Source organism: Melopsittacus undulatus, chromosome 6, assembly GCF_012275295.1.
Source record: "Melopsittacus undulatus isolate bMelUnd1 chromosome 6, bMelUnd1.mat.Z, whole genome shotgun sequence".
Taxonomy (NCBI): domain Eukaryota; kingdom Metazoa; phylum Chordata; class Aves; order Psittaciformes; family Psittaculidae; genus Melopsittacus; species Melopsittacus undulatus.
The window spans coordinates 59,142,436-59,165,145 of NC_047532.1; the positions used below are offsets into that span (position 1 = coordinate 59,142,436).

Consider the following 22,710-nt stretch of genomic DNA (forward strand, 5'->3'; position numbering starts at 1 on the left):
TCTAGTCCATTTTTCTCTTTTATGTAAGCTAAATAATTTTTTTACTCAACCAACTTTATATGTGTGTATATATGATCATTTCATGATAGTCATGCTGTATGTTGCAAAGCCAAAAAAAAAGGAGGGGAAGGGAAAGACAGAGAAACCCACCATATCCCCTCAGGCTGCTGATTGATCTGTGGAATTTCATATGTGAAATATTCTCTTCTTTCTTTCTGGTGTGTGTGTGTGTGTCAAACAGAGCAATCAGAGAAGTTAATGGTAAGGAACTATGACAGTGAATTCTGTGCATGCATTAGCGTGTTCATTCCCAGCTGGTTTGCAGAGTCAGAACAACGCAGCTTCAGTGCAGTTGCTGAAAACTAGAAACACATTCTTGTAGAGCTACATGGGTGAGCCCTGGAGGGGTTTTTGCATCTCCTGGAGTGCACCTATTAAGCAGAACAGAATAAAACTGGGTTTCACTAGAGAAAAAATGGTGCTTAGACCAGGCACTATAAAGTGCATGTTTTGACCTGATGAGCTTTCCTAACTTGTAAAGAGCAATGCAGCAAGAAGAAGACTAGTACTTGATCCTGCTGCAGCAGGGAAAATTCCTCATTTGCAAACTTGCCAGGGTTGCTGCCTACCATCTGCTGACAGCTTGCTCCCAACAACTCGCTCCTGCAATAACAAGAGATGAAAGCGCAGCAGCTGATGGGAAGGTGGAATGGTCAAGCTTCTTTCAGTTATTAGTGTTCAGCATAACATCAACTTACCCATCAGAGACACAACAGAGTCCAAGAAAATAGAGATAAAAACGTAGATTTCTAATCTCATTTGCACTCCTTTAACCACATATCTCATTCACTCATATTCAGACCAGTCTCATCTTAAAGATCTCAAGTTATATGGTCCTACTGTTATCCCAAGAGTCTCACCAGTCATGTGGTTAGGAAGCACATCCAAATATTTAACCCAACTGTTAGTTAGGTATTCTATCTAGTCACATCCCACATGATGTTTATGGTAACATCATGCTAACCTTCTGAGGCTGCTCAGTCTGTGGCACATGGTCCTAGGTAGCATCTCTTTCTACCCAGCCTAACAGACAACAGAGCCTGTAGCAGCCCAGCAAGCAGAAATGACATTAAAACGTGACACAGGGACTGTCCACCAGCCCTGCATGGGTTCCTCTTGAGTTTCCAGGACAATAAAATATATATTTAAATGCAATTGAACCTTTGTAATAATTGAAAATCAATTTACTTTTCATAGTGAAATATTTTCCGAGTGGGAATGGTGGCAAGTCCATGTACCTCAGCTGATTCCAAGCAGGCAGGAAAGCCTACAAAGGCTTCTGTGCTTTCTCTAATGGGCCCTCACAATAAGGGCACTCTTCAGGTGAGACCTGTTATTGAGAAGTGTGAGCTATTGAAAATATTCAAAATATTTACATTCCTTAGTGGATAGAATCACTACTTTATCCTAATCTCTTCTCTAATTACTTGAGTTTCTAGCCATGCGACAGCATAATCTGTGTGACACCCACAACAAAGACCCACAGCATTTTAATACACCAGATTTCAGAGGGATATCACAACAGGGCGATTCTGAAAGACCATGTATATTTATTAGATTGCATCCATTTTTCTAAGTAGATTTTTCCCTGTTTAAACATTCAAACCTCCCTTCTCATTGCTAAAACTTGTTACCTACGTGCTATATTCTTCTCCAGAATAAAAAGATTCAACAGTATATAAAAGCAAAGTCTTTAAACTTAAACTACTATTTGGTTTGGGTTTGCTTTGTTTTTACATTGAGCTTTAAGATCTAAAATAACTGGGATTTTAAATCTACTTTTGGATGGGTTTAACTTTGTGTGTTTCCAAACATTGGTTTCTGCTCTGAAATGAGGTAATTTTCGGAGTTCTCCCACTTTTGTCTGGCAAATTCACGTCCTCTCTCTATAAAAAAGAGGCACAGCTAAACCGGATAGACTGAGTGAAAAAACAGAATTTGCATGGGAAGGACAAGGGCAGAAGGAAGGCTGAAACTAAAATTACTCCAACTGGCTTTTTCAGACTGTGCTTCTAAGGCAACAGCAACCCTGTTATTGCAAGGTTCCTCATTTATCTTGAACAGCTGCCAGGATTTTGATCTAATTTTCAGTTCTGAAGAACTAAAATTATCCACCTCCTTCTCGAAATAAAACTCCATCAACCAAACACAACACAACAGATTTTAACTGTGTATTTTAGCTTCTTTCTTTACAATCAGACACAAAGAAATACCTAGTGAAAAAGCTGCCAATGTTAGTGTTCCTTAAGCAGAAGATGTATTCCCCAAGTAGTCCATTATAATCAAGCATACAGTTATCACGTATTATGAGCTAAATTTTGCACAAAGACCCCATTACAAGTTTGCAGCCTCTCTGAACTGTTGCTGTGCACTTGTGCGACAGACGGGACCCTGTCTGAGCAACTATTTATTGGCAGGTCAAAGTCTGCAGGCTCTGAAAGGAAAACCCTGGGGACACAGAGACACACACAGAGAGTGTGTTTCTGCAGATCTTCATACATGTTCACTACTAGGTATTTAGGGGAAAAAAAGAAACCAGAGCAAACAGCAAAGACTGCCTCCTGCATTGCTCTACAAACAACCCCAAAATTGGCAGTTTGTTTCAGCAACACTACTGATGCAGAACAGCTGATGCTTTGTTACATGCAGCATCAAGTCTCAGAGCTTTAATATCTAGATATTATTAACACCTTGCCTTAGGATTCACCACTGTTTTCTACACAGTATGTTTTCCTTCTTTATGGACAAGAACTGTATGTTCCTTTTCCTTCCCCAGTCCTGCCCCTTCCTCTTACCAGCATCCTGCTCTCATAGAAAACACTCCAAAAAGTTGACTTAGGGTAATCTTCCCCCTCTACTTTTCCTGCTTCTGAAGCACAATAAATTAATTAATGCTCTAAGCCAGCATTTTCTTTTCCCTTCTAGACAGCAAATGGGTTTAATGAGGACCCTTAGGTATTTACCTGCTTTACCTGAACAACTCCAAAGAACAATGCCTCCAGTTCTACCTCCTCTCTTCCCCTCATCACTTCCTGACCCTCACTTACTCTGTCACAGCTGAGCTTATGGCAGGGTTTTGGGTCAAGTGCCAAGACACAGTTCCATAAGCAATTCATTTCCCGAAGTGGGACTTTGCCTTCTCTAAACCTCACATCTACTGCAGTTCTCACACACCTCTTCCTTTGGCCTTGGAAGAGCTTTGCCCCTCACTCTCAGGGGCCCTGCGCTTTGCCATGTGCAGGAGCAGGGCCCTCTCTAGATAGCTGAAACATGTTCAATCAGTCTTTTTGACAGTCAGCTCTTAAGACAGTTTTAACAGTCAGCAGCCTCTGAATGGTGACAGGTTTACTGATCATTTCAACAGAAGCCCGTGTCTCCAGGATTCCATGTGCACCAGCAGGCTGCACACATGGCTGCTCCATTGACTGCCCCAACCTCCTCTACCCATCCAGTGAAAAAGAACAGCTTGTGACTCACAAAAGCATTCTGGTCTCCAGTGGTGCTGCTGGTTCCACACATCATTTGAGAAGAACAACAGTTGTTATGGATGGACATTGGAAGGACTGCTTCCCAACGAAGAATTTCCTTTCCTGCTGACAGGCGTGAACCCTGTTTACTTCCCATGCTCAGTTCTGCAGCTGCTGTTGCCTTAGAGATAAGCACCAACTAAAGAAGAATACGCTCTTCCCAGGAAGCAGAGTCTCTGACAAAATAGGTTGATGCTTGGCTTTCACCATTAAGAAGTCTTCACGTTGCAGTCATTATGGCCAGGCAAGGCAGCCTATATCAAAGTAAGAACTGATTTCTTCTGCAGAGGCGAAAGTGCTGCTCATGCTCTGTGGGGAAGCAAGCAGAGTGCATGGTGAGCAGGATGCCAATGCACAGTTGCTTTGTTCAACTGGCTCCCTTCTCAGACAACATATAAGACATCAACTCTCCCTGCTTCTCTAATTCGGGGTAGCCCCAAAAGCCCAGAGTCAAACTACTTGTCATTCACTGTGCCCAAGTCTTGCCAGCACTTAGTGTGCAATGCTTAGGAATCCCATTAGGAAATATGCATGCAGCTATCAGAGAGAAGGTGAATGATGTCTCTTTATATGGCTGATTCGGCAAGCACTGTTGAGTCAATTGTCTACTGCAAAGCATCCTGGATGTGGCCTCTGTGTTTCTGTTTGCAAAATGCATCCACCTCCGCTTGTCCATAGGAGATACAGAGAGGGAAGAGCCAAAGACTTTTAGCCCAGTCAGCAGACATGAGTCCCATCTTACTAATGCAGCTATGACAATGCAAATCTATGCATCTGAGGCACTTTTAAGATGTCTGTTGGACTGGCTTGTGCTCTCCCTGTCATATCTGCATACACAATACATTTTTGATAAACACACTCATAAATGTTAACCCAAAGCAGGATTTTTCTTTGCCTGTCAGCAAAGAGCATCTGGAAATTATCAGTCTCTCTTTCCAACTTGCCCAAATGCCCCCAGGGAGAAATTAATCTTTTTAAGACATCTATATTGAAATGAACAAAATGCTTTTGTAAGCTAACTGAATTCAGACACTAGTTAAGTTTTCCTGAGAAGAAAGCATAGAGAAGGGAAAGGTATCCATTCTTTCTAGGGGTAAAGAACCATAAATCACTTTCCTTATTCTACTGCTAGGTGCACAAGAAGGCTTCAACCTCTATCGAGAATCAGAGGCCCAATGCTGTGGCTCTTGGCAGTGTAAATTCATGTGTGTGGTTAGCTTCATTTCCATTACCTACAGTGGGATTCATACATAGCTGAGTTACATACACACATAACAGGTTCTTGCAGGAATGGATGCTGCATCTCCAAAGAAAAATGTTACTGGTCTGGGAACTGATAAGCAATGATCAATGTTGCAATGTACTCTTTCTCTCATTCTGCACCAGCTCTTGAACTTAATATAAGAACCAGTGAATTAATTATTAGAAGCAGTCAGTAAACCTGCTTATTCTTACAAAAATAGAAGAGCTGCCTATTTATCAAACAAAAGCCATATTCTATGGAGAAAAACAAAGGTTTTCAAGACGGAACTGACCTTTTGAAGTGGATTATTTCCCAAGCACTGGGAGAACCAATTTCCCAACTGCTTATATTTCTGGTTCTTAATGCTCAAATGTGTATGCACATTCTGTAATATAAACACAAACACAGCTCTAATGGAAAATCCTGTGGAGTTTCCCAGGAATTAGTGCTGTTATAAAATGTGATAGTTTTTCAGGTTAGTTTCTGCAGAATGCTATTAAAATCTATGGGACTTAAGCAAACTGAGAAGGAAAAACAAAAATCAAGGTTTTCAAAATAGTCCCGACATAAAATGACCACTTCATTTAAGCCCCTTCATGTTGCTTACTAAGCTCTGGATTTCTGAGCAATCCATGAAGAAAACTGTGTAGCCCCCAGCATTACTGTTTCACTGTAGCCAAAGCAAGCAGCAAGTGAAATTTCCACCTACCATGAGGCATATTCAGCTCCTGGCAACATTTGCCCTTTAAGTAAATCACATTAGGCATTCCCACAGGAAAAAAAAAAAAAAGCCATTAACTGTCAGCTTTGTATGTTGCCAAAATCCTGTGACACATTAAATGAGGTCTTCAAATTAAAAGTCTAAACACATACAGTGGGTCAGTTAATCTCTAGGATCTCCATTTCTTCTCTCAAGTATAATGCTAGTTTCTTTTCATTCCTTCTGAAGAATGTTGAGGGAAAAGTTGGTTTTAAGGTCTGATTTAATTTCCGAGTTAACTGCAGGGCCTGACTGTTAAATCCTGTCTGGAGCTACCCCAGTACAGCAGCCACACAATCCTCGGCAGAAGTCTGCTCCAAGGAAACTTGCACTAGAGTGCACTAGAGCAAGTTCTATGAGCACACAAACTGCCCTCAGAAATTATGGGTTTTTTTTTGTTATAATTCTGTTATTTAGATTAGTATTAGTTTGGTTTGTTTTGGATTTTAGTTACATAAAATGCTTTTTTTCCCATGGTTGTGCCACAACCGAAGCCCCAAAGCAAAACCTGAGATAAATCACATTTTATAACTCTGAATAACATTGTGAGCCATTTACACCTGTGCTTACAAGACATCTGCTCTGTATATGAACAGAAACCTACAAAACACAGAGCTGCTACAGAGGGCTATACAATTCCCCAAAACAGAGAAGAGAGTTACAAACTCTCTTGTTCAGCTGCATGTTCTTGCTGATTGTTACTGATTCATTAATGCACCAATTTGCCCACACTGGAAGAAGGGCTGGTGGTGCTCATTGCATCGCTGTCCTCACTTTGAGCATTGTTTTGAAGCTGAGGGCTCTGCCAGGAATGGCGTGGGTCTGGCTGGCTGGCCTGGGGCAGCCAATGGGCTGGGTCACCTTGGGGAGGGCACATTCCAGCCTTATTTTGATAGTGTTCTATGAAAGAAGCTTATGAATCCACAGGAAATCAGATAAATGCAACTTCTGAAAACTAGTTCTTCCCCAATTTCTTATTTTGCAGAAATACGGGGGGTGTGTGAGAGTGTTCTGAAATTCAAATACATTATTCTGTCAATTGCAAGATGACAAACCCCTTGTTCTCAGGCTTTGATCTACTAAGTGAGAAACTGTAACTAAAAAGTTAGTTTGTTTGAAATGGAATCTTAGCATGACATTTAATCATCCACTATTTTTATACTGGTTTTCACTGCTTTGCTGCAGACGAAGGGACTTGACTAAAACTGTTTGCCAATAATTCTTTCATTGTGATCCATGGATGTAAACATTATTTTTGAAAGATTATGGTAACTCTCCAGACAGCATTCAAAAAATATGTGAAATTTACAGTGCTTTTTTAATACTAAGAAAATCTAGAGCAAGATATCAAGAAAGCAACCAAAATAGATGCGTACTGTTTCAAGATACACTTAATCAAGGAAATTAGAAGAAAATTAGGCTATATAGTTTAAAGTAGTACTGGAAATTCAAACAGGCATTTTCCTGTTTGAAAATTCAAAACAAAACCACCCTCCACTGGAGTAGCACAGCTAAAAAGGTAGCAGATATAGAATATAAGAGCAAAATTATTGCGTGGCTTCATGTGCCCAGTGGTCCGTTGGATGATTTTGCCAATGGAGCAGTGCATCTTTCTGCCAGCTATGTGACACTTTACTGTCTCAACAGCTTTCCCAGTAAGCATTTTCTCATATTCAGATGGAACTCCCTGTATTTCAGTTTGTGCTTGTCCCTTACCTTGTTGCTGGGCTCAGCTGGAGTCCAGCCCCATCCTCTTGATATCTGACCCTTGAGATATTTGTATGCATTGGTAAGATGCCCTCTCAGTCATCTACAGGTTAAACAGACCAAGTTCTCTCAGCCTTTCCTTATAAAAGGGGTGCTCCAATCCCTCCATAATCCTCATAGCCCTCTGCAGGACCCTGCTGCGTCCTAGTAAAAAGGTTGTCCAATTATTTTTATTGGGAATCCACTGCCTGAGGGGAGATGTTGTTCGACTGGGCTGGTTTGAGGAAAGTGTGTTAATCATCTCCTGGTAAGACCTGTGGTTTAGGTTTAATTACCCATTACACTTTCCTGGGGTTACCCTGTATTAATCCTGTGTTTGTTTTCATATCAGTCCATTTACAGCTAGAAACAGATGATGGGAGAAGTGAAGGAATGGGACATTAATGTTTGCTCCAAAAAATAAGTTATGTTGCTGCTCACCCTTACAACAAAGCCAAGATGTGATTTATACTTTGAAGCTACCAAGACTAAAAGAATTCTAAAGATGAAGAGGACTTCTACTTCTAAATGAAGAGCACTGATAAAATTATTTGATAAAGACCAAAAATGCTTATCTCCATTCACTGAATTCATTGCATTCTTCTGTCAATCCAGCTCCACAGGTCCTGGCTTCCCTGAAAATTCCTGCTTTTTCAGAAGTGCCCTGAAGAAAACATTTCAAAGGAACCAGCAGCACAAACCCCTTCCAGTCTCTGGTGTGACTCTGCCTTCCAGGTCCAACTGATGTTTGCGCATTTCTATCAACAAATTCTATAGACTCCTCCAAAGACAATGTTGCTCCCTTTTGTCTGTGATAATCTATGCATAAGAACTCTGCAGAAATCCTGCTTTTGTTTCAGTCTGGACATTCTGAGACAACTGCAGACTGCCCAGATAATAGCTGCCTCCCACTGCTCTTCACCTTAATCAATGCATCCAGAAAACGCCTTTGGCACCAATGGAATCAGATTTCTTAGCAAGGTGCCTCATTTGCCCAAGGGTTTTCTAAGCACATCCCATGTTAGTCTTTTTGAGAAGCTTTTTCCTCCGTCACATTTGCCCTCCTATGAATTAGAGGAGTCGGTGTCCCCTCCTGAGCATGCCTGGGCAGCCATTCCCACTCTGCTGTATCTACAGCAACCAGCCTGTCAAAAATCCCATCTCCATAGGGCACCAGTACAACCATGTTTTGCCTGGGCCTGATGGTGCTGGGACTTTTCCAGGTATTTGGAAACCAAGCTTTCAGATTTCTCCAGGCTAATGAGTAATTGTGGGTGTTCTTAAACATTTTCTTTCAAAATAGAAATGCTGCACAGCTGTAGCCATTGCCAGGGGTCCCTTTCAACTGGTGCAGCCATTTATCCTTTAAAAACTTACACTTCAGATATAATCAGCTTCCAATTTTAAAACAGTCCTGTGTTCGTTTGGAAATAGAAGCTAAGATGGAAACAGGCACAAGACTCTTTCCAGACTGAGAAGAAAACACAAATTGTATCATCCTATTGGTGGCTGAGTTACATGTTTTCACCTACATTCTGTCATGATTTTGCAACATTAGCAAACTGGCAGGTGAGCTTCCTGTCCCCAGAGAAAGTCAGTCAGCACCACACAGCTTCTGCTTCACTGCTGATAAAAAAATCCTCCTCCTGTGCGGATTCCAGGTTCACAATAAAATCACTGTGTGGAACATACTGCATTTCCCTGGATTCACTTCCAGACTGGCAGCCATCTGCAAATGAACCAGTTCCTCAATAGTGTTAGTATACATCAAGCTGTTGCACAGGAAAGATGCCTTAAAACATCCTCCATTAGCATTTCTGGTAGGAACCACTGCCTGCCACAAAAGCCATTATCCTCCACAGCTGTACTACTATTCTGATGTGAATACTTCTTTTCCTGATCATCCTGCTTTACAGCTGCTGCTGTGCTGGCATCTGGAGGCAACAAAAGGGGTTAACTGCAAATTAACTGCCTTCCAGACACTATTTTTTTAATCTTCAATGTTAAAAGAGAATTTTCTCAAATCAAACCTCTATGTATTTTTACTGCTTTTTTATCCCTATTATACATAATGATCATAATCAGATTTGATTCATCGTAAAAACAGTACAATTATGAATTAATAGAAGGCTAATTCTTAGGAGCAGTTTTCCCCACTTGTCAGTGGGGGTGTATGCTTGCTGTCACTATCTCCTCTTGAAAGACAATCCAGGATAAACTATTCTTTAGTTATGAGATTTTTTTAAACAGCTGAGCTATCAGTTTAAGTTAGTAAGTGTTCATTCACACATTTCACAGCTCCTGATCCAGTATCCCTATGAAATGGTAGAGCATCTCTACCAACCATCCAGCAGCAGAACCAAGCGACCCAGGTAACCTCGCTTCAGACAGGCTCTCACAGCCTCATTTGAGATGTCTTACTTAAGAAAAAGTACAACTGGTTTTGCTATTTCTTTTGAATAGGGAAGCAGCCATTGTCACTGCTTACAATGAAGACTTCTTCAACCTGTAAATAATACTATTAAGCATTTTTCTCCCAGATTAGCCACACTGGTTTTCTCATTGGAAATTGAGCATCAGATGGTTTTAACCTCAAGACAACTGCACACTACATGCATCATACAACCTGAAAATAAAGGGAGTGGTTGGCATGGTAACTTCCTGGGTTGCCTTGCAGAATAGCAGAGTAAACAATACATGGACAAAAACCTCCTTCGTCCCAGCAGTTGTGTGAATGCATCTATTTCCAGAGCTGGTGATGTTAACCTTCAGTTATAATGCTCTTCAACGAGAGTTTCAGTAGCAAAGAGAACTATTATAAGACTTACCAGGCAGCCTGCTGAACCATGTAGTTCATGCCAAAATCTTCAAATTTAATTAAATTTCATTCATCCCACATAACCCTGGGATAAATTTTGTATAGGGTAACAGAGGCAGATAGCTAAAAAGTGTCTTCCTAGACATACTAAGATCTGCAGCTTGCTGCCAGGATGCAAACCAAACGTTTTCATATCTGAGCAGGCGCTTGCTGCTCTTCCTTACCTTCAGCTCTCTAAGCCAGCTACAGTACAAACACATTTCTGTAAAAAAAAAAATAATAAATCACAAGCAGTCTTTTTTCCAACACATTCTCTGAAGAGTAGCACCTTCAACCTAGCTACATGAGGACCATAGATAGTGGGGAAATAAAAAAATCCAACAGATTAGTGAGCGTTTCCATTTAGAGACTTCACATTCAGCACCTCAAGCAAAACATCCCTCATTTCTCTGTAAGCAAAACTCACAGAAACCATTTATCTCAGACGACCAGGACCTAGGGACCAGTTACCTGAGTAGTCTGTGACAATCCACACCCTGAAGTGGATGACATAAGGCTGCATCACCTGCATGGAGACAGCTATTCCTGAAAGAGATCCCACTGCATTAGATACTTTTTAGTGAAAGTTTCACACACTGTTACTAGAATGAGGGAGAATTTACATGAACATTCTAGATGAAGTGCAACAAGGGTCATTATACTCACTCAATTTGACAAAATGCAATGTCCACAGTTCCTGAATTGATATTCTGTAATGGTGGTTCATCTAGTAAAAGCTCCATTTCAGCAAGCAGTCGTATTTGACCTGTGAAGGGGTCTTTATCCCAACTAGAATTCAGCAGGGTCATCATTAAGGTTTCTCCTTGCATCTCAGAGCCCAGCTCTGCTATGCTCCCTGCTAATTTATATTTACATTAATAGTTTAACTACATAAACTTCTATTAGTATGCTCAATCTCGCTGCAGGCTTGCAGTAGCCTATCAAAAACACATCCTGACTAGCGCCTGACCAGCTGTTTGTACTGAAATAAATACAAATTTGGCAGTAAAAAGACTCTATCACAGCTGTGTCATAATTTTCTTTTCCACATAAATAAATAGGTTCTATTTTCAATTTTAGGAAGAATACATTAACTCCTTCCTGCATAACTCTGTCTCATGTTTCATGAATGCAGAACTCATTATCAAATATTAAACTCCATTATTAAGTAATTTATTTTTTTCAGTTTGCAGTTGTACATTTACTACAAACAAAACCCTGAGGAATCTGTTGAGTCATAAGAAATACATCGCTCGAACACCTACAGAATTCATCCCTCCTATTCACCAAGCATGCAATGCAGTATTTACACACCACAGAGATCTTCAAATGTAGTTTTATTCCAGTGATCTATTTGCAGTCTTTACACACATTTCAAAACAACAGTGTGCAAACATATCACAGGACAATACTTACAGAATCTTTAGTATAATACTCCTTTATAAAAGGTTTTGACACAATGGAAAAGTCAGTCCAGAAAAAGCTCACATTACCAGGTTTCTTGATAAACAAAATTCCACAAAGCCCTGTAAACTGCATGAGCACAAGTATCCATCACAATGGATCCTCTTGTAAATTTCTCTTTTAAATAAACAAGTTTACAGTGTTGTTCAGTAGACAAGTTTCTATCATGACACTGTACATTTAACTTTGTGCTTTCCAAAAGGCAAGCATACTACAGAAATAAAATTCCCTACCCAATAGGAGAGGGAAGTTTGGTAAACATGGATTTGTTTCCCATTCCAGCAGAGGAATCCTAGCTCACTGAAGTTCTCATTACGGCAAGATCCAACACACCCTGCTCATAACTTTTTCTTCTTCTTTGTCTGTTCCCCAGAGTCCAGTTTACGTTTCTTGGCAGAAGCTGGTTCATCATCTTTTTCATCATCTTTAAATAAAAGACAGAGTTAATCAAGTCAGCAAATGATCCTCACGTCAGAACAACTGGCTTAGCCACATCTGAGATGCCTGGAAAAAAGACACAGTAGTATTAACTGACAACATCCTCACCCATGGAATGTGGACAGCATGTGGACAGAATAGAATGATTACTCGCTATTCCTACCACAGGCCATTGAGGATAACTAACAAGAGGCTTTGTTATACTACTGTTGAGTACCCATTCTAAAAAACAACCCTTATTATTTGAACAGATAAGATGTTAGAAAATTACATTGCACCCTGCAGGATGCTCTCATAGACCAACACTGAAGTAAACTGCACAGCACTGGATTTCCACTGACTCTAGCAAGCCTGTGTCCACCATCAGCCCATGTCCACCATCCAGCCCACCATTTAAACTAGATGATCATTGCAGGTCCGTCCCATCAAAACAATTCCATTTTCCTCAAGTTACCATGGCCAGAAAGCACTTCCTCCAATACAGGGAAAGACTCTATAGCTGAGGAGTCCTTGCTGGCCCAGTGGTGTTAAGACAGGGAGTCAAGACACAGACAAAGACCTGCTTCCGCTAACGACAATGGCTGGGTCACAAGGAGGTTGTGCTCTGAGCACACCAGCACACAGCCTGCAGTCACCATGCCTACAGCCACCGGAGCGGCCGGCAACACTTCATAGAATCACAGGCTGGTTTGGGTTGTAAAACACCTTAAAGCTCCTCCAGTTCCAACCCCCTGCCACAGGCAGGGACACCTCACACTAGGCCAGGTCGCCCAAGGAGAGCTCCCAGCTGCGTGCTGGGAGGGCTCCGCGCACACAACCGGTAAACACGAGTTCCGCGCCGGCACCGCTGCCCTGCGCCGGGCCCTCACCCGACTCGAGGTGCTCCTGCTCCTCCTCCGGTAGGAACTTGGCCCTGCCCGTCTGCCGCGGCGCGTCCTCGCCGTTGTCCTCGTAGATGTTGGACCACTTTATGGCCATGTCCTGGCCGGGGGGCGGCGGGGGCTTCTTCTCGGGCGGGGTGTAGCTCTCGGGCGGGGGCACGGCGTTGTTCTTCCACACCTTGAACTCCTTGGGGGGCTGCAGGAGATAGCAGAGACCCGTCCCATCACACCAGGCCGCGGAGCCGGGGCGGCGGCAGCGCCTGGCCCTATCCGTGCCCTCACCTCCTCGGGCGCCCGCAGGACGCGGCTCTCCCAGTCGATCTGCTTGTTGAGCGGGTTGTAGAGGAAAGCGGGCGGCTGCGACACCCTACGGAACAGCTCGTCGGGCGATGGCAGCCGCGCCCGCCGCCCCGGGCTGCCCCCCGCCGCCGCCCCGGCCCCCGCCTGCCGCTGGTCGGGCTGCGGCTCCTCGGCCTCCGAGTCCGAGCTGGAGCTGCCGTAGGCCGCGAAATAGCCCAACGGGTCCCCTCCGTCCGCCGCCATGGCGGGGCTGCCGCCGCGACACCAACCGCACGGAAACGGGGCCCGCTACGAGGGTTCCGCCTGCCGCTGCAACCCCGGCCCTGCCCTCGGGGCCAACCCCACGCGTGTGTCCGCGTGGGAGGGCCCCAGCCTGCACATGGCGAACGGGATCCGGAGGAGAGAAAAGTGGGGTTCTCCACGCCAGCTCCGTACGCCTCGGAGTTTCTCCCCTCCGTGGACAGACAGAAAACCAGACGTGAAACCGAGACAACTCCCGTGTCTCCCTTTTTACCCCTGCAGGGGGGCGTAGAAAGGAAAACGCAGTTTCCTTAGTGTTCGAGCACTGGGGAGAACAGAGCAGATGAAGGCACAAGCATCATCTCCAAGTGTTCAACCAGACACACAGGCTGTCCTTACCTAAACAAAGCTTCTCAAACCTGGTGGAAAAAGCCTGTACCCGGGCTTCCCTTGTAAACAAGGCCCATATTATCTACATTAGTTAAAATTCCCCTATAAGGACTGTCAGGTCACATGGTACCACAAAACCAGAATAAGGTCCAAAGAATGGGCTTTGGTTCTATAGGATTAATTCCTTTACTGTAAGGATAAACCAGCTGATCTCTCATAGCCTATACTATGATGGTTATTTTGAAAGAAGTTTGATGAAAGCAATCGCACCATAGAGCCTGCAACATTTGCAGATCCTTTTCTGAATCGTTCTCATCGCTCAAATATTTCCTTTCTCCTTCCCTACTAATAGAACAAATCTTACTTTAACAACTCAGTCAATATATGCATGGCTGGAAGCACCACTTCTCATAGCTTCAAAAATTGAGGCATTTGAAAAAAGAAAATCAAGATGCAGGTTAGCAGTACTAGTCATGAACCACAGTAAGCATAGTTAAGCAGCAAGGCCTTAATTTTGCATGCATGTTTTCCCTATACACTGCTTCTGAATGCAGCCCCACAGGCAGAGGTTTTTTCACAACAAGTCAGCCTGTGCACCAAAGACAAACCTCTCTAAATTTAAAGACGAGAACAAAAGCCGCCTGCACACACCAACCCAAACCCACACATCTAGATACTGGCATGAACTGTTCTTACAACCTGTGCATGCTGATAATGAGGACGGCAGACAGGAAAACAGGCACTTATACAAAAAATTTATTCCAAAAGTTGTGATAAAAATATTTCAATTTTTAAAAAAGAAAAAACACATTAACAACCATTTGGTAAGATAATACATTCATCCAAAGCCCCAGGTTTACGGGCTGTGTGCAGGTGCGATCTGTCTGTGGTGCCCTGATGGTTGGATTTCAATCTGCAAGGCAGTCTTCACGCGACCTAATGCTGTTTCACTTAAGGCCAAGCTTGCTCACTGCCCTCCACTGACAAGAACCCAAGGAGGGACCCAAACCTGAGCACAGCTCTTCAAGTGGTTACAGTGGGTATTTAGACAAATCAAATTCTAGACATACCACGTACATGCAACTACAGTTCAAGTTAATGGGAAGGGGTGATTTAAGCCCTCCCTTAATCTCATGTTAAGAGAGAAAAATTTTGCTTATATATTTAGGCACTTAACTCCCACAGTATCTTCTGAACCAAGCACTTTTGTTAAAGAGCATTTTCACCATCCAGGCAGTCTTATGACTTACAGGTATAGAAGAAAATCAAGGATTTTTATAAACACTGAGCAGAAGCCCACATCTTTATTGAATGTAAGCTATCCATATACTAAGTATGAAGGGTAGCTGAACACTGCAGTTTATTTTAACCTACTTCCAAAACCAGAGTAAACATTATGAACTAAAAAAATAGATGCTGCATTGGGGTCCTGCAGATGGTCTGTCTCCACAAGAGAACACAGTTTAGGAATACCACCTGGGTTTGAATTTGAATAGAATTACACAGCTATAGCCCTGCCTGAGAGCCAAAATAATTTAAAGCCTTAAATAGAAACCTACCCTTTGATATGCTGAAAACATCCCATGACTTTAAAGTGTACTGCAGAACGCAACCGTATCCATTTCCACATCTGAGTTTGTCTTTGCCAAATAATTTTAAAGTTATTATAGGCCAACTTTGAAACAAGCTGACAAGAGTAGAATGTGAGAGGAATAAAGCATGTTATACTGTATTAAGAAATGAGAACCTTCCCATGTTGAAATAGTTTAAAATGCATTTGACTCTAAACAATTTGAAATGTAAACCCATCTACCTGCTTTGAAGAGTAGGTATCTGAAGTGCAACATTTCTAAGAGTCCTTCAGGTATGGGTATTTTCTTGCTGCAGGACTCCTCTACTTACCTACTGGGACAAAACATACAAGCTTTGCTCCTTAATAGCATTATACAGTAATATTTTCTTACAGCCCACATGATGCTGTTACAGCAGTTTACATTCCTCTTCCAGTACTAATGAGAATTTACATTTAAAGTGCACATCAAGTTGGAAATCTGTCACTAATACACAAGAATAAAATGCTAAGATTTGTGGAAGTATATTTGCTAACTCAAATCACTGTGATACTGAATGCCTTTTGATTTACTAGTAGGATAAAGCTGAGACAATTAAAAGATCTCACTTACCCTGCAAGTGTAACTACTGATCTGGGTTTTCAGTTTGGGTTTTGTTTTGCAAATGGAGCTGCACACATCTACACAGAAGGCAAATATTTCTCTGTAAGATAAATTTTAATTTAGTAAATGAGCTCAAGCTTTTTGGTAAGTAAGCTTAAGCTTTTAGTTCAGGAAGTTATTTTTCAATACTCAATGTCTTTCCTACCCATGTTTCCCAATTCTGCTGTCAAGAAAACATTTAAAAAAAAGCAATTTGTTAGTTTCTGTAGGAAGAAATAAAAACCTGCTTATGTTCTGTATCTGCAGCTAACTGAAATATTAAATACACTGGTTTAAAAAAAAATAACCCTTTGCTCGTATAATACTAATACCATGATCTTTTGGAAAAAAAGCTCCCAGAGAACATTAAATCTAGCAGCTCCAGTCACCAAATTATTAAAAAAATATCAAAACAAAAAAAACCAAAACAAAACAAGTTACTCCTTAAAACCAGTAAATGGATAGTTTCCTCTGATTTTGGTAGTTAACAGTTTGAAAACATTGCTTTAACCTTTACGAGCCATCACAGAGTTTCAGTACCATCCGGATGAACAGACAAAAGTCACTATGTTCACTGTGGCTGAACAGAACGTGATCTTAAAGGCAGAAAGCAATTTTCACTTGAACTACTACACGGTTCTTGCTGTTCTGCCTGGAGCTCTGAGGGGAGTGGGGGAGCACCGGGGTCTCCAGGCCCTGGAAGGGTGGCTGAGAAAACAGCATTCTCTGTGTTTCCCATCTCTGCAATTGGTAAATTCATTGAATGAAGAGAGACAGCAGACACAAATGCGGCGGTGCTGTAATCTTCCTCCGGGTGATGTATCTGGGTAGATTCTTTGTCTTTTGTTTTATCAAAAAAATTAGATTCATCAGAATATGATCTAGAAAGATTATTTGTTCCTCCGTACAGTGAAGTCATACAGGTGCTGCAGCTTAGACCTATGACAAAAAACAGACTGGAGTTAATTACAATGTGGTGGTGCACTTTTAAAACTGTGCTCTAATTTAGTATCAGTAGAATTGTCAGAGATCAATTGTCTGTAATTTTAACATAGAATCATAGAATAGTGAGGGTTGGAAAGGACCTTAAGATCATGTAGTTACAACCCCCCTGCCATGGGCAGGGACACCTCACACTAAACCATATCACCCAAGGCTTCATCCAACCTGGCCTTGAACACTGCCAGGGATGGAGCATTCACAGCCTCCCTGGGCAACCCATTCCAGTGCCTCACCACCCTAACAGTAAAGAATTTCTTCCTTATATCCAATCATCTAAACCTCTGCTGTTCAAGTTTCAACCCGTTACCCCTTGTTCTATCACTACAGTCCCTAATGAAGAGTCCCTCCCCAGCATCCCTGTAGTCCCCCTTCAGACACTGGAAGGCTGCTATGAGGTCTCCACGCAGCCTTCTCTTCTCCAGGCTGAACAGCCCCAACTTTCTCAGCCTGTCTTCATACAGGAGGTGCTCCAGTCCCCTGATCATCCTCGTGGTCCTCCTCTGGACTTGTTCTAACAGTACCATGTCCTTTTTATGTTGAGGACACCAGAACTGAACACAATACTCCAAGTGAGGTCTCACAAGAGCAGAGTAGAGGGGCAGGATCACCTCCTTTGACCTGCTGGTCACGCTCCTTTTGATGCAGCCCAGAATACGGTTGGCTTTCTGGGCTGTAAGCGTACAAATCTCTTCATCTCACCTGTGACATACCAATATTTTTAACAAATTTAAAACATGCAGGTTATCCAGGATGATGTGAATGATTTCTCTGAATCAGCTGCGCCAAAAACACACCATAATTTAAGCTTAATTTTAGGAAGTTACTTTGGACCTTAAACCCATCTTTTGATAGATTTTTCTCACTGTGTTCTTCAAATTTGTAAAAGCTTCAGCTACATGGTTCTACTCCAAAATGGACTGCATTTAAAGGCTGTTTTACCTGAAACTATGGTTAGAATGTACTTCTTCCTTTATTTCTCTTCTGATGGGTGTGGAAGGGGAAGTAATGGTTTTAGTTTAGAGGGCTTATACTTTATCTGCCTTAAAATATGAGTACATAATAGTCACTTCAAGCTTTGTGTGTCAACAAAATCTTTCTGTCTGTTTCAAACAACATCTGCATAAATTTAGAGCATCTGATTCTAAGTTCTGGCACTGAAGGCACACAGGGGAATTCCCCTCAGGTTGCATTTGCTGGCTTATCTTCTGATGAGGCACAGAGCTTAACAAAACCAGAGCATCCTGCCACTGCAGCAAATGGCTTCAAAAGAAATGCAAGAACCACCTATTTTGAGTTCCTCATAGAAAGCAAAACTGAAATGTGAAGGAAGATATCATAACAACACATGATAGGTTTTAGTGGGGTTTTTTTTTGCAATTTGTTACTTATGATGTGTTCAGGTAGTAAAAAGGCAGAGCTAGAACATGTGCCCTACTATCTTTAACCCAAAGAAACCAGTGATATTTCCAAGATTGTCCCCCCCAGGCATAGAAGGAGGGAAAGAAAACCAAACCAACCAACCTCATCTGTACTAAGAAACGTGATCTCAATAACTGTTGGATATTAATTTTACAAACCCTCAAAATAAAACTTATGTCTTAGAAAATATTATTATAAACATCTTACCTTTGAGAGCTTCAAGTTTTTCATTTTTGACCTTCAACACTACATCAGTTATCCTTTGTAACAGGAAGTTTTGTGTTCTTTCCCGTCTGATAGATTCAATCAGAGCATCTAGTCCCTTTGGGTTTTCTGCCAAGTAGTCCAGTAACTTCCCAGTTTTCTTCCTACTGGAAGATCGAGAAGAAATTTCTTCTGTGTCTTCTCTAGTGAGTATTTTCTTTGAACGTAGGTAATCAAAGTGTCTCTCAGCTATGATTTTATCACACAGGTAAGGACGCATCCTTTCTAATGCCTGAAAAACAAAACAAACCAGTATTAGCCAGTCTCTCCATTTATTTAGAAACCTGTATTTGAAACCTGTATGATTCCGATACAGGTTAATGAAACAATTATTAAAGCATCCCTTCCTATACTGACCAACTTATTTTTAGTTATCGAAACAAAAATATTCTTCCACCACCTTGTTCAGAAGGTGCATACAAGAACGTCACCAGGATGTAAATTCTACTCATCTTATTTTTGAGCGGTACATCAATAAACCTGCTGGATACCAACACTGGAACAGAATTAATGCACGTTCACAACTCTCTGGCTTCAGTATCTACTGTTCTATAAACCTAAGAGTCTAAAATGACATCTCTGTGCTTGAAAAACAAGCTCTTGTTTCATAGGATACCACAAAAATTGTCAGTTGCTCCTGCCAACATTTTTCACTGTGCAGAATTACACAAGTCAGATACCCACGAGCTGATTATTACGAATGTGAAAATATAAAACAACACCCCAAGTATAATTTGATTTAGAAGAATCAAAAAACCCCCAAAACCCACAAAAACTTGAGCACCAGAAGGAAAAGCACCTTTACATAAAGCCATGTGAAGAGATAGAAAGAAACAAATCTTTCCTGAAGGGAGTATTCAGATAACCTCCTACTTTTTGAGACTAGATTCCATAACAGCAGCATTTTTAAATGACTGCCTTATAGCCATTTACTAGCTCAGTAATTAGAAGCAGAAGAAAAGCTAGATATAAAAACTTACTTTAAGACAAATTATTTCAAACAGCAAAATCTTGCCTGGCATACTGGTGCTAGGGAAAGGACCAAAAACTCTTAATGAAGAAACTTCCTGTACTGCTCCACTAAGTATAGCAGAGGTTAAATGTGTTCTTTTAGTTGCTCTTTAGGATCCAAATACCAAGCTAACAGCCTGTGGTTCCACAGTTGTTAAAGAAAACATCAGGTGAGAATGCATGGAAGATAAAGGAAGATTTCTGGTCATAGACTATCATCACTAAACTGTTAGCCCAAAAATGAAAGGTGCAGCTCCATGGTGGACCTTTTAAGTGCAAGAAGCACTATCCCCCTGCACAGCAGCTGTGTATTCCCACCCTTTCCTGTGTACTGGTGGATAAGAAGACCCAGTCAAGAAACTGAATCTGTGCTATTTTTCCCCTCTCCCACAGCCAGATTTGTTACCCAATCCAGCTGAATATGCAGTCACACTGGCACTACCACTGGCATAACAATAACAATAAAAGCAGAAGAGTGAAACAGTACAGCTTATATCAATTTAGGCAGCTCTGGAAGCGTCTAATTTCAACAAGCCCATGACTGAATGGTTGCAAATGTAAAAGGCAATACAGATTTCTCCCATGGAAATCTCATCCTATCACCAGAAGGGTCAGTCAACAAACGCCAAAACACAAGTCGGTCAACACTTCAACATTAAAAGAACACAGTTGTCACTGAATAGAAAGACTACTGTGTTCTCACTAACATGTTACTGTAATAAGTCTTTCACTGTATGAAGTGTTTATGTTCTGAATTCCCCTCTACACTGTCCTCAAGTTAACAGTTTATGAGGGACAGAAAGAGTAAATATATTAAAACAGAAGCTTTAAATGTACTTTGCCCTATATCAATGATTTTGCATGACTCAATGCCTCCTTCCCATGTAAGACTCCAGTCTTTACAATTCCTCCTCTACACAAGCTGAGCCAGACCAAGTTATCCATCTAAGTCACCTTTCTGAGGTATCCTGTCACAGAATGCACACAGTACTTCTAGTAACGCAGCACTGGTGTTTGAAGTGATGCTACCAGAATGGTTCTAAAACAGCAAAGTGAGTGTTCACACTGAACTAGCACTTTCTATCATGAAACTGCAACATCTAAAATACAAGAGAAGTAGCTCTGAGGTCAGATTCATTGGACTGTATTTTGATGATAAATTTAATGTTATTTATTTCTACAAATGAGGCTTCCATCAAGTTCCAGTTACTTCCAGTTACTATGGGATATCCTATAAGATTAAGTATACATGACCTTCTGTGACATGCAGCTGTGAATTCAGTCACTGACACACTGACACAGAATCATAGAATAGTTAGAGTTGGAAAGGACCTTAAGATCATCTAGTTACAAGCCCCCTGCTATGGGCAGTGACACCTCACACTAAACCATGTTGCCCAAGGCTTTATCCAACCTGGCCTTGAACACTGCCAGGGATGGAGCATTTAAAACGTCGCTGGGCAACCCATTCCAGTGCCTCACCACCCTAACAATAAAGAATTTCTTCCTTATATACCTAACATGTTCATATATTAATACATATCATGTTTATCCATATGTCTGATTTATCTTGTTCCTATATATGATTTTTTTAATGTAACAACCAGATGCTAACTATTCCTGTATTACCTTGTGGCTCCACAGAACCAAGCAGTAACTTGAAAAACATGCCTCACAAATCCATGACAAAGTGTTTAAAGAAAGCTATGTATGGATAATGCCAGTAAAAAAACTAAATCCAAACTCCAAACATTCTTTGCTGTACTTTAAAAAGCACTTAAACACCCGAATAACTCAAACATAGGACATTAACTTTACAAATAGAAGCATAGCTAGTAATAATTGATAAACTGCCTTTTTATTTCATTATTAAACAATTGCTTTTTGAGGTTGGTTAGCATATTGCTTGCTTCCCAGCGCAGGTAACTAATTTCAGACTGAATTGGGATGAAGTTTTTTTCCCAGATTCCAGACATCAGTGAATAAACGGGGAATGTGGGGTGTGTGCATGATACAGAACAAACAGCCTCACAAAATATCAATATTGAATCCAAATATTCACGCTTTATGAGACAGACTCTCACTAACACCAAGAGAAGCGTGTGCGTTTGCAGCTGCTGCCCTCCAGACACCACATCCCTTACCGGCCGCTTCTCCCGTGCCCCCATGCCCACAGAGGTTTACGGGGCCGCCGTGAGGACCAGGCCCCTGCTGCCCCAGCCGCAGGGAGCCGCTGTCCGCCTCCAAACGAGCAGCTCCAGGGCCGCCGCCTCCGCCCATGCCCCACCTCCGGGGAGCGGTGGGGAACCCCGGGCGGTGCAGTCGGGCCCGGTTGCTACATTCCCGCCTCCGCGCTGACCTCCCCTGCTCGGGCTCTGACGCGACTTCCGCTGCCCCCGCCCGGGCCCTGCCCCGCCGCTCCGCGCCCCGGAGCCGGGCACTGCGGCCTCTGGGTGCCGCCACCACTTACATCCTTCTTCACCTCAGCCATCTCGTCCTCCGTCAGCAACCGCCCTACGGCGCCAGAACCCGGGCCCAGCCCCTCCATAGCAGAACCCTCCGCCACCGCTACGGGAAACCGGACAGAGTCAAGCTTCCTGCCAGAGCCCCGCCCCACCCGCTCCCGCCCACCAATGGGCCGTCAGGGGATGCACGTAGCCCCGCCCAGCAGCGCGTGCAGGAAAGGGCGGCGCCTGCGCTTCTCTTGCCCGGGGGCTGTGGTGGAGTCGCAGCCGGCAGATCCGAGCCGTGCTGGGCAGAGCCAAGCGGCCTGAGTTGCCCCGTCAAGGGCTCCCTTCCTGTGGGCCAGGCCCACGGCGTTGCCAGCTCTTCAATAAACACACTGGATAGGGAAGGGGCTGCCTAGATCTATAAAGGACGGTCACCACTGTTGCC

At 42.4% G+C, this 22,710-nt stretch overlaps 2 protein-coding genes across 4 annotated transcripts; both read right to left on the reverse strand.

The window, feature by feature from the left end:
* Window positions 1–11,513: 11,513 nt before the first annotated feature.
* C6H1orf52 (chromosome 6 C1orf52 homolog) lies at window positions 11,514–13,792 on the reverse strand. 2 transcript variants are annotated; one of them, XM_005143087.4, is made up of 3 exons: window positions 13,259–13,770; window positions 12,965–13,172; window positions 11,514–12,081 (listed from the first exon to the last, which is right to left on the reverse strand). In XM_005143087.4, the coding sequence occupies exons 1-3, from the start codon at window positions 13,517–13,519 to the stop codon at window positions 11,996–11,998; spliced, it is 555 nt and encodes a 184-aa protein (XP_005143144.2). In that variant the 5' UTR covers window positions 13,520–13,770; the 3' UTR covers window positions 11,514–11,995. The 2 variants fall into 2 exon arrangements, with proteins under 2 accessions (XP_005143144.2, XP_033919897.1); XM_034064006.1 differs by having other exon boundaries at window positions 12,027–12,161; window positions 13,259–13,792.
* Window positions 13,793–14,650: 858 nt separating this feature from the next.
* On the reverse strand, window positions 14,651–22,416 carry BCL10 (BCL10 immune signaling adaptor). Of its 2 annotated transcripts, none has more exons than XM_034064330.1 (3): window positions 22,286–22,416; window positions 18,748–19,036; window positions 14,651–17,058 (listed from the first exon to the last, which is right to left on the reverse strand). In XM_034064330.1, the coding sequence occupies exons 1-3, from the start codon at window positions 22,361–22,363 to the stop codon at window positions 16,691–16,693; spliced, it is 735 nt and encodes a 244-aa protein (XP_033920221.1). In that variant the 5' UTR covers window positions 22,364–22,416; the 3' UTR covers window positions 14,651–16,690. The 2 variants fall into 2 exon arrangements, with proteins under 2 accessions (XP_033920221.1, XP_012982931.2); XM_013127477.3 differs by lacking the exon at window positions 22,286–22,416 and adding an exon at window positions 21,960–22,030.
* Between the last annotated feature and the right edge of the window lie 294 nt (window positions 22,417–22,710).

What these genes read in the sequence shown, in the direction of transcription:
- C6H1orf52 (XM_005143087.4), bottom strand. Translation starts at nt 13,519, where the DNA reads ATGGCGGCGGACGGAGGGGACCCGTTGGGCTATTTCGCGGCCTACGGC. An exon ending in TCCTGCGGGCGCCCGAGGAG is followed by an intron (nt 13,173 to 13,258) that starts GTGAGGGCACGG and finishes TATCTCCTGCAG; the next exon opens with CCCCCCAAGGAGTTCAAGGT. An exon ending in GCAGGAGCACCTCGAGTCGG is followed by an intron (nt 12,082 to 12,964) that starts GTGAGGGCCCGG and finishes TTTTATTTAAAG; the next exon opens with ATGATGAAAAAGATGATGAA.
- BCL10 (XM_034064330.1), bottom strand. Translation starts at nt 22,363, where the DNA reads ATGGAGGGGCTGGGCCCGGGTTCTGGCGCCGTAGGGCGGTTGCTGACG. An exon ending in TGGCTGAGGTGAAGAAGGAT is followed by an intron (nt 19,037 to 22,285) that starts GTAAGTGGTGGC and finishes TTTGTTTTTCAG; the next exon opens with GCATTAGAAAGGATGCGTCC. An exon ending in AAAACTTGAAGCTCTCAAAG is followed by an intron (nt 17,059 to 18,747) that starts GTAAGATGTTTA and finishes TTTTTGTCATAG; the next exon opens with GTCTAAGCTGCAGCACCTGT.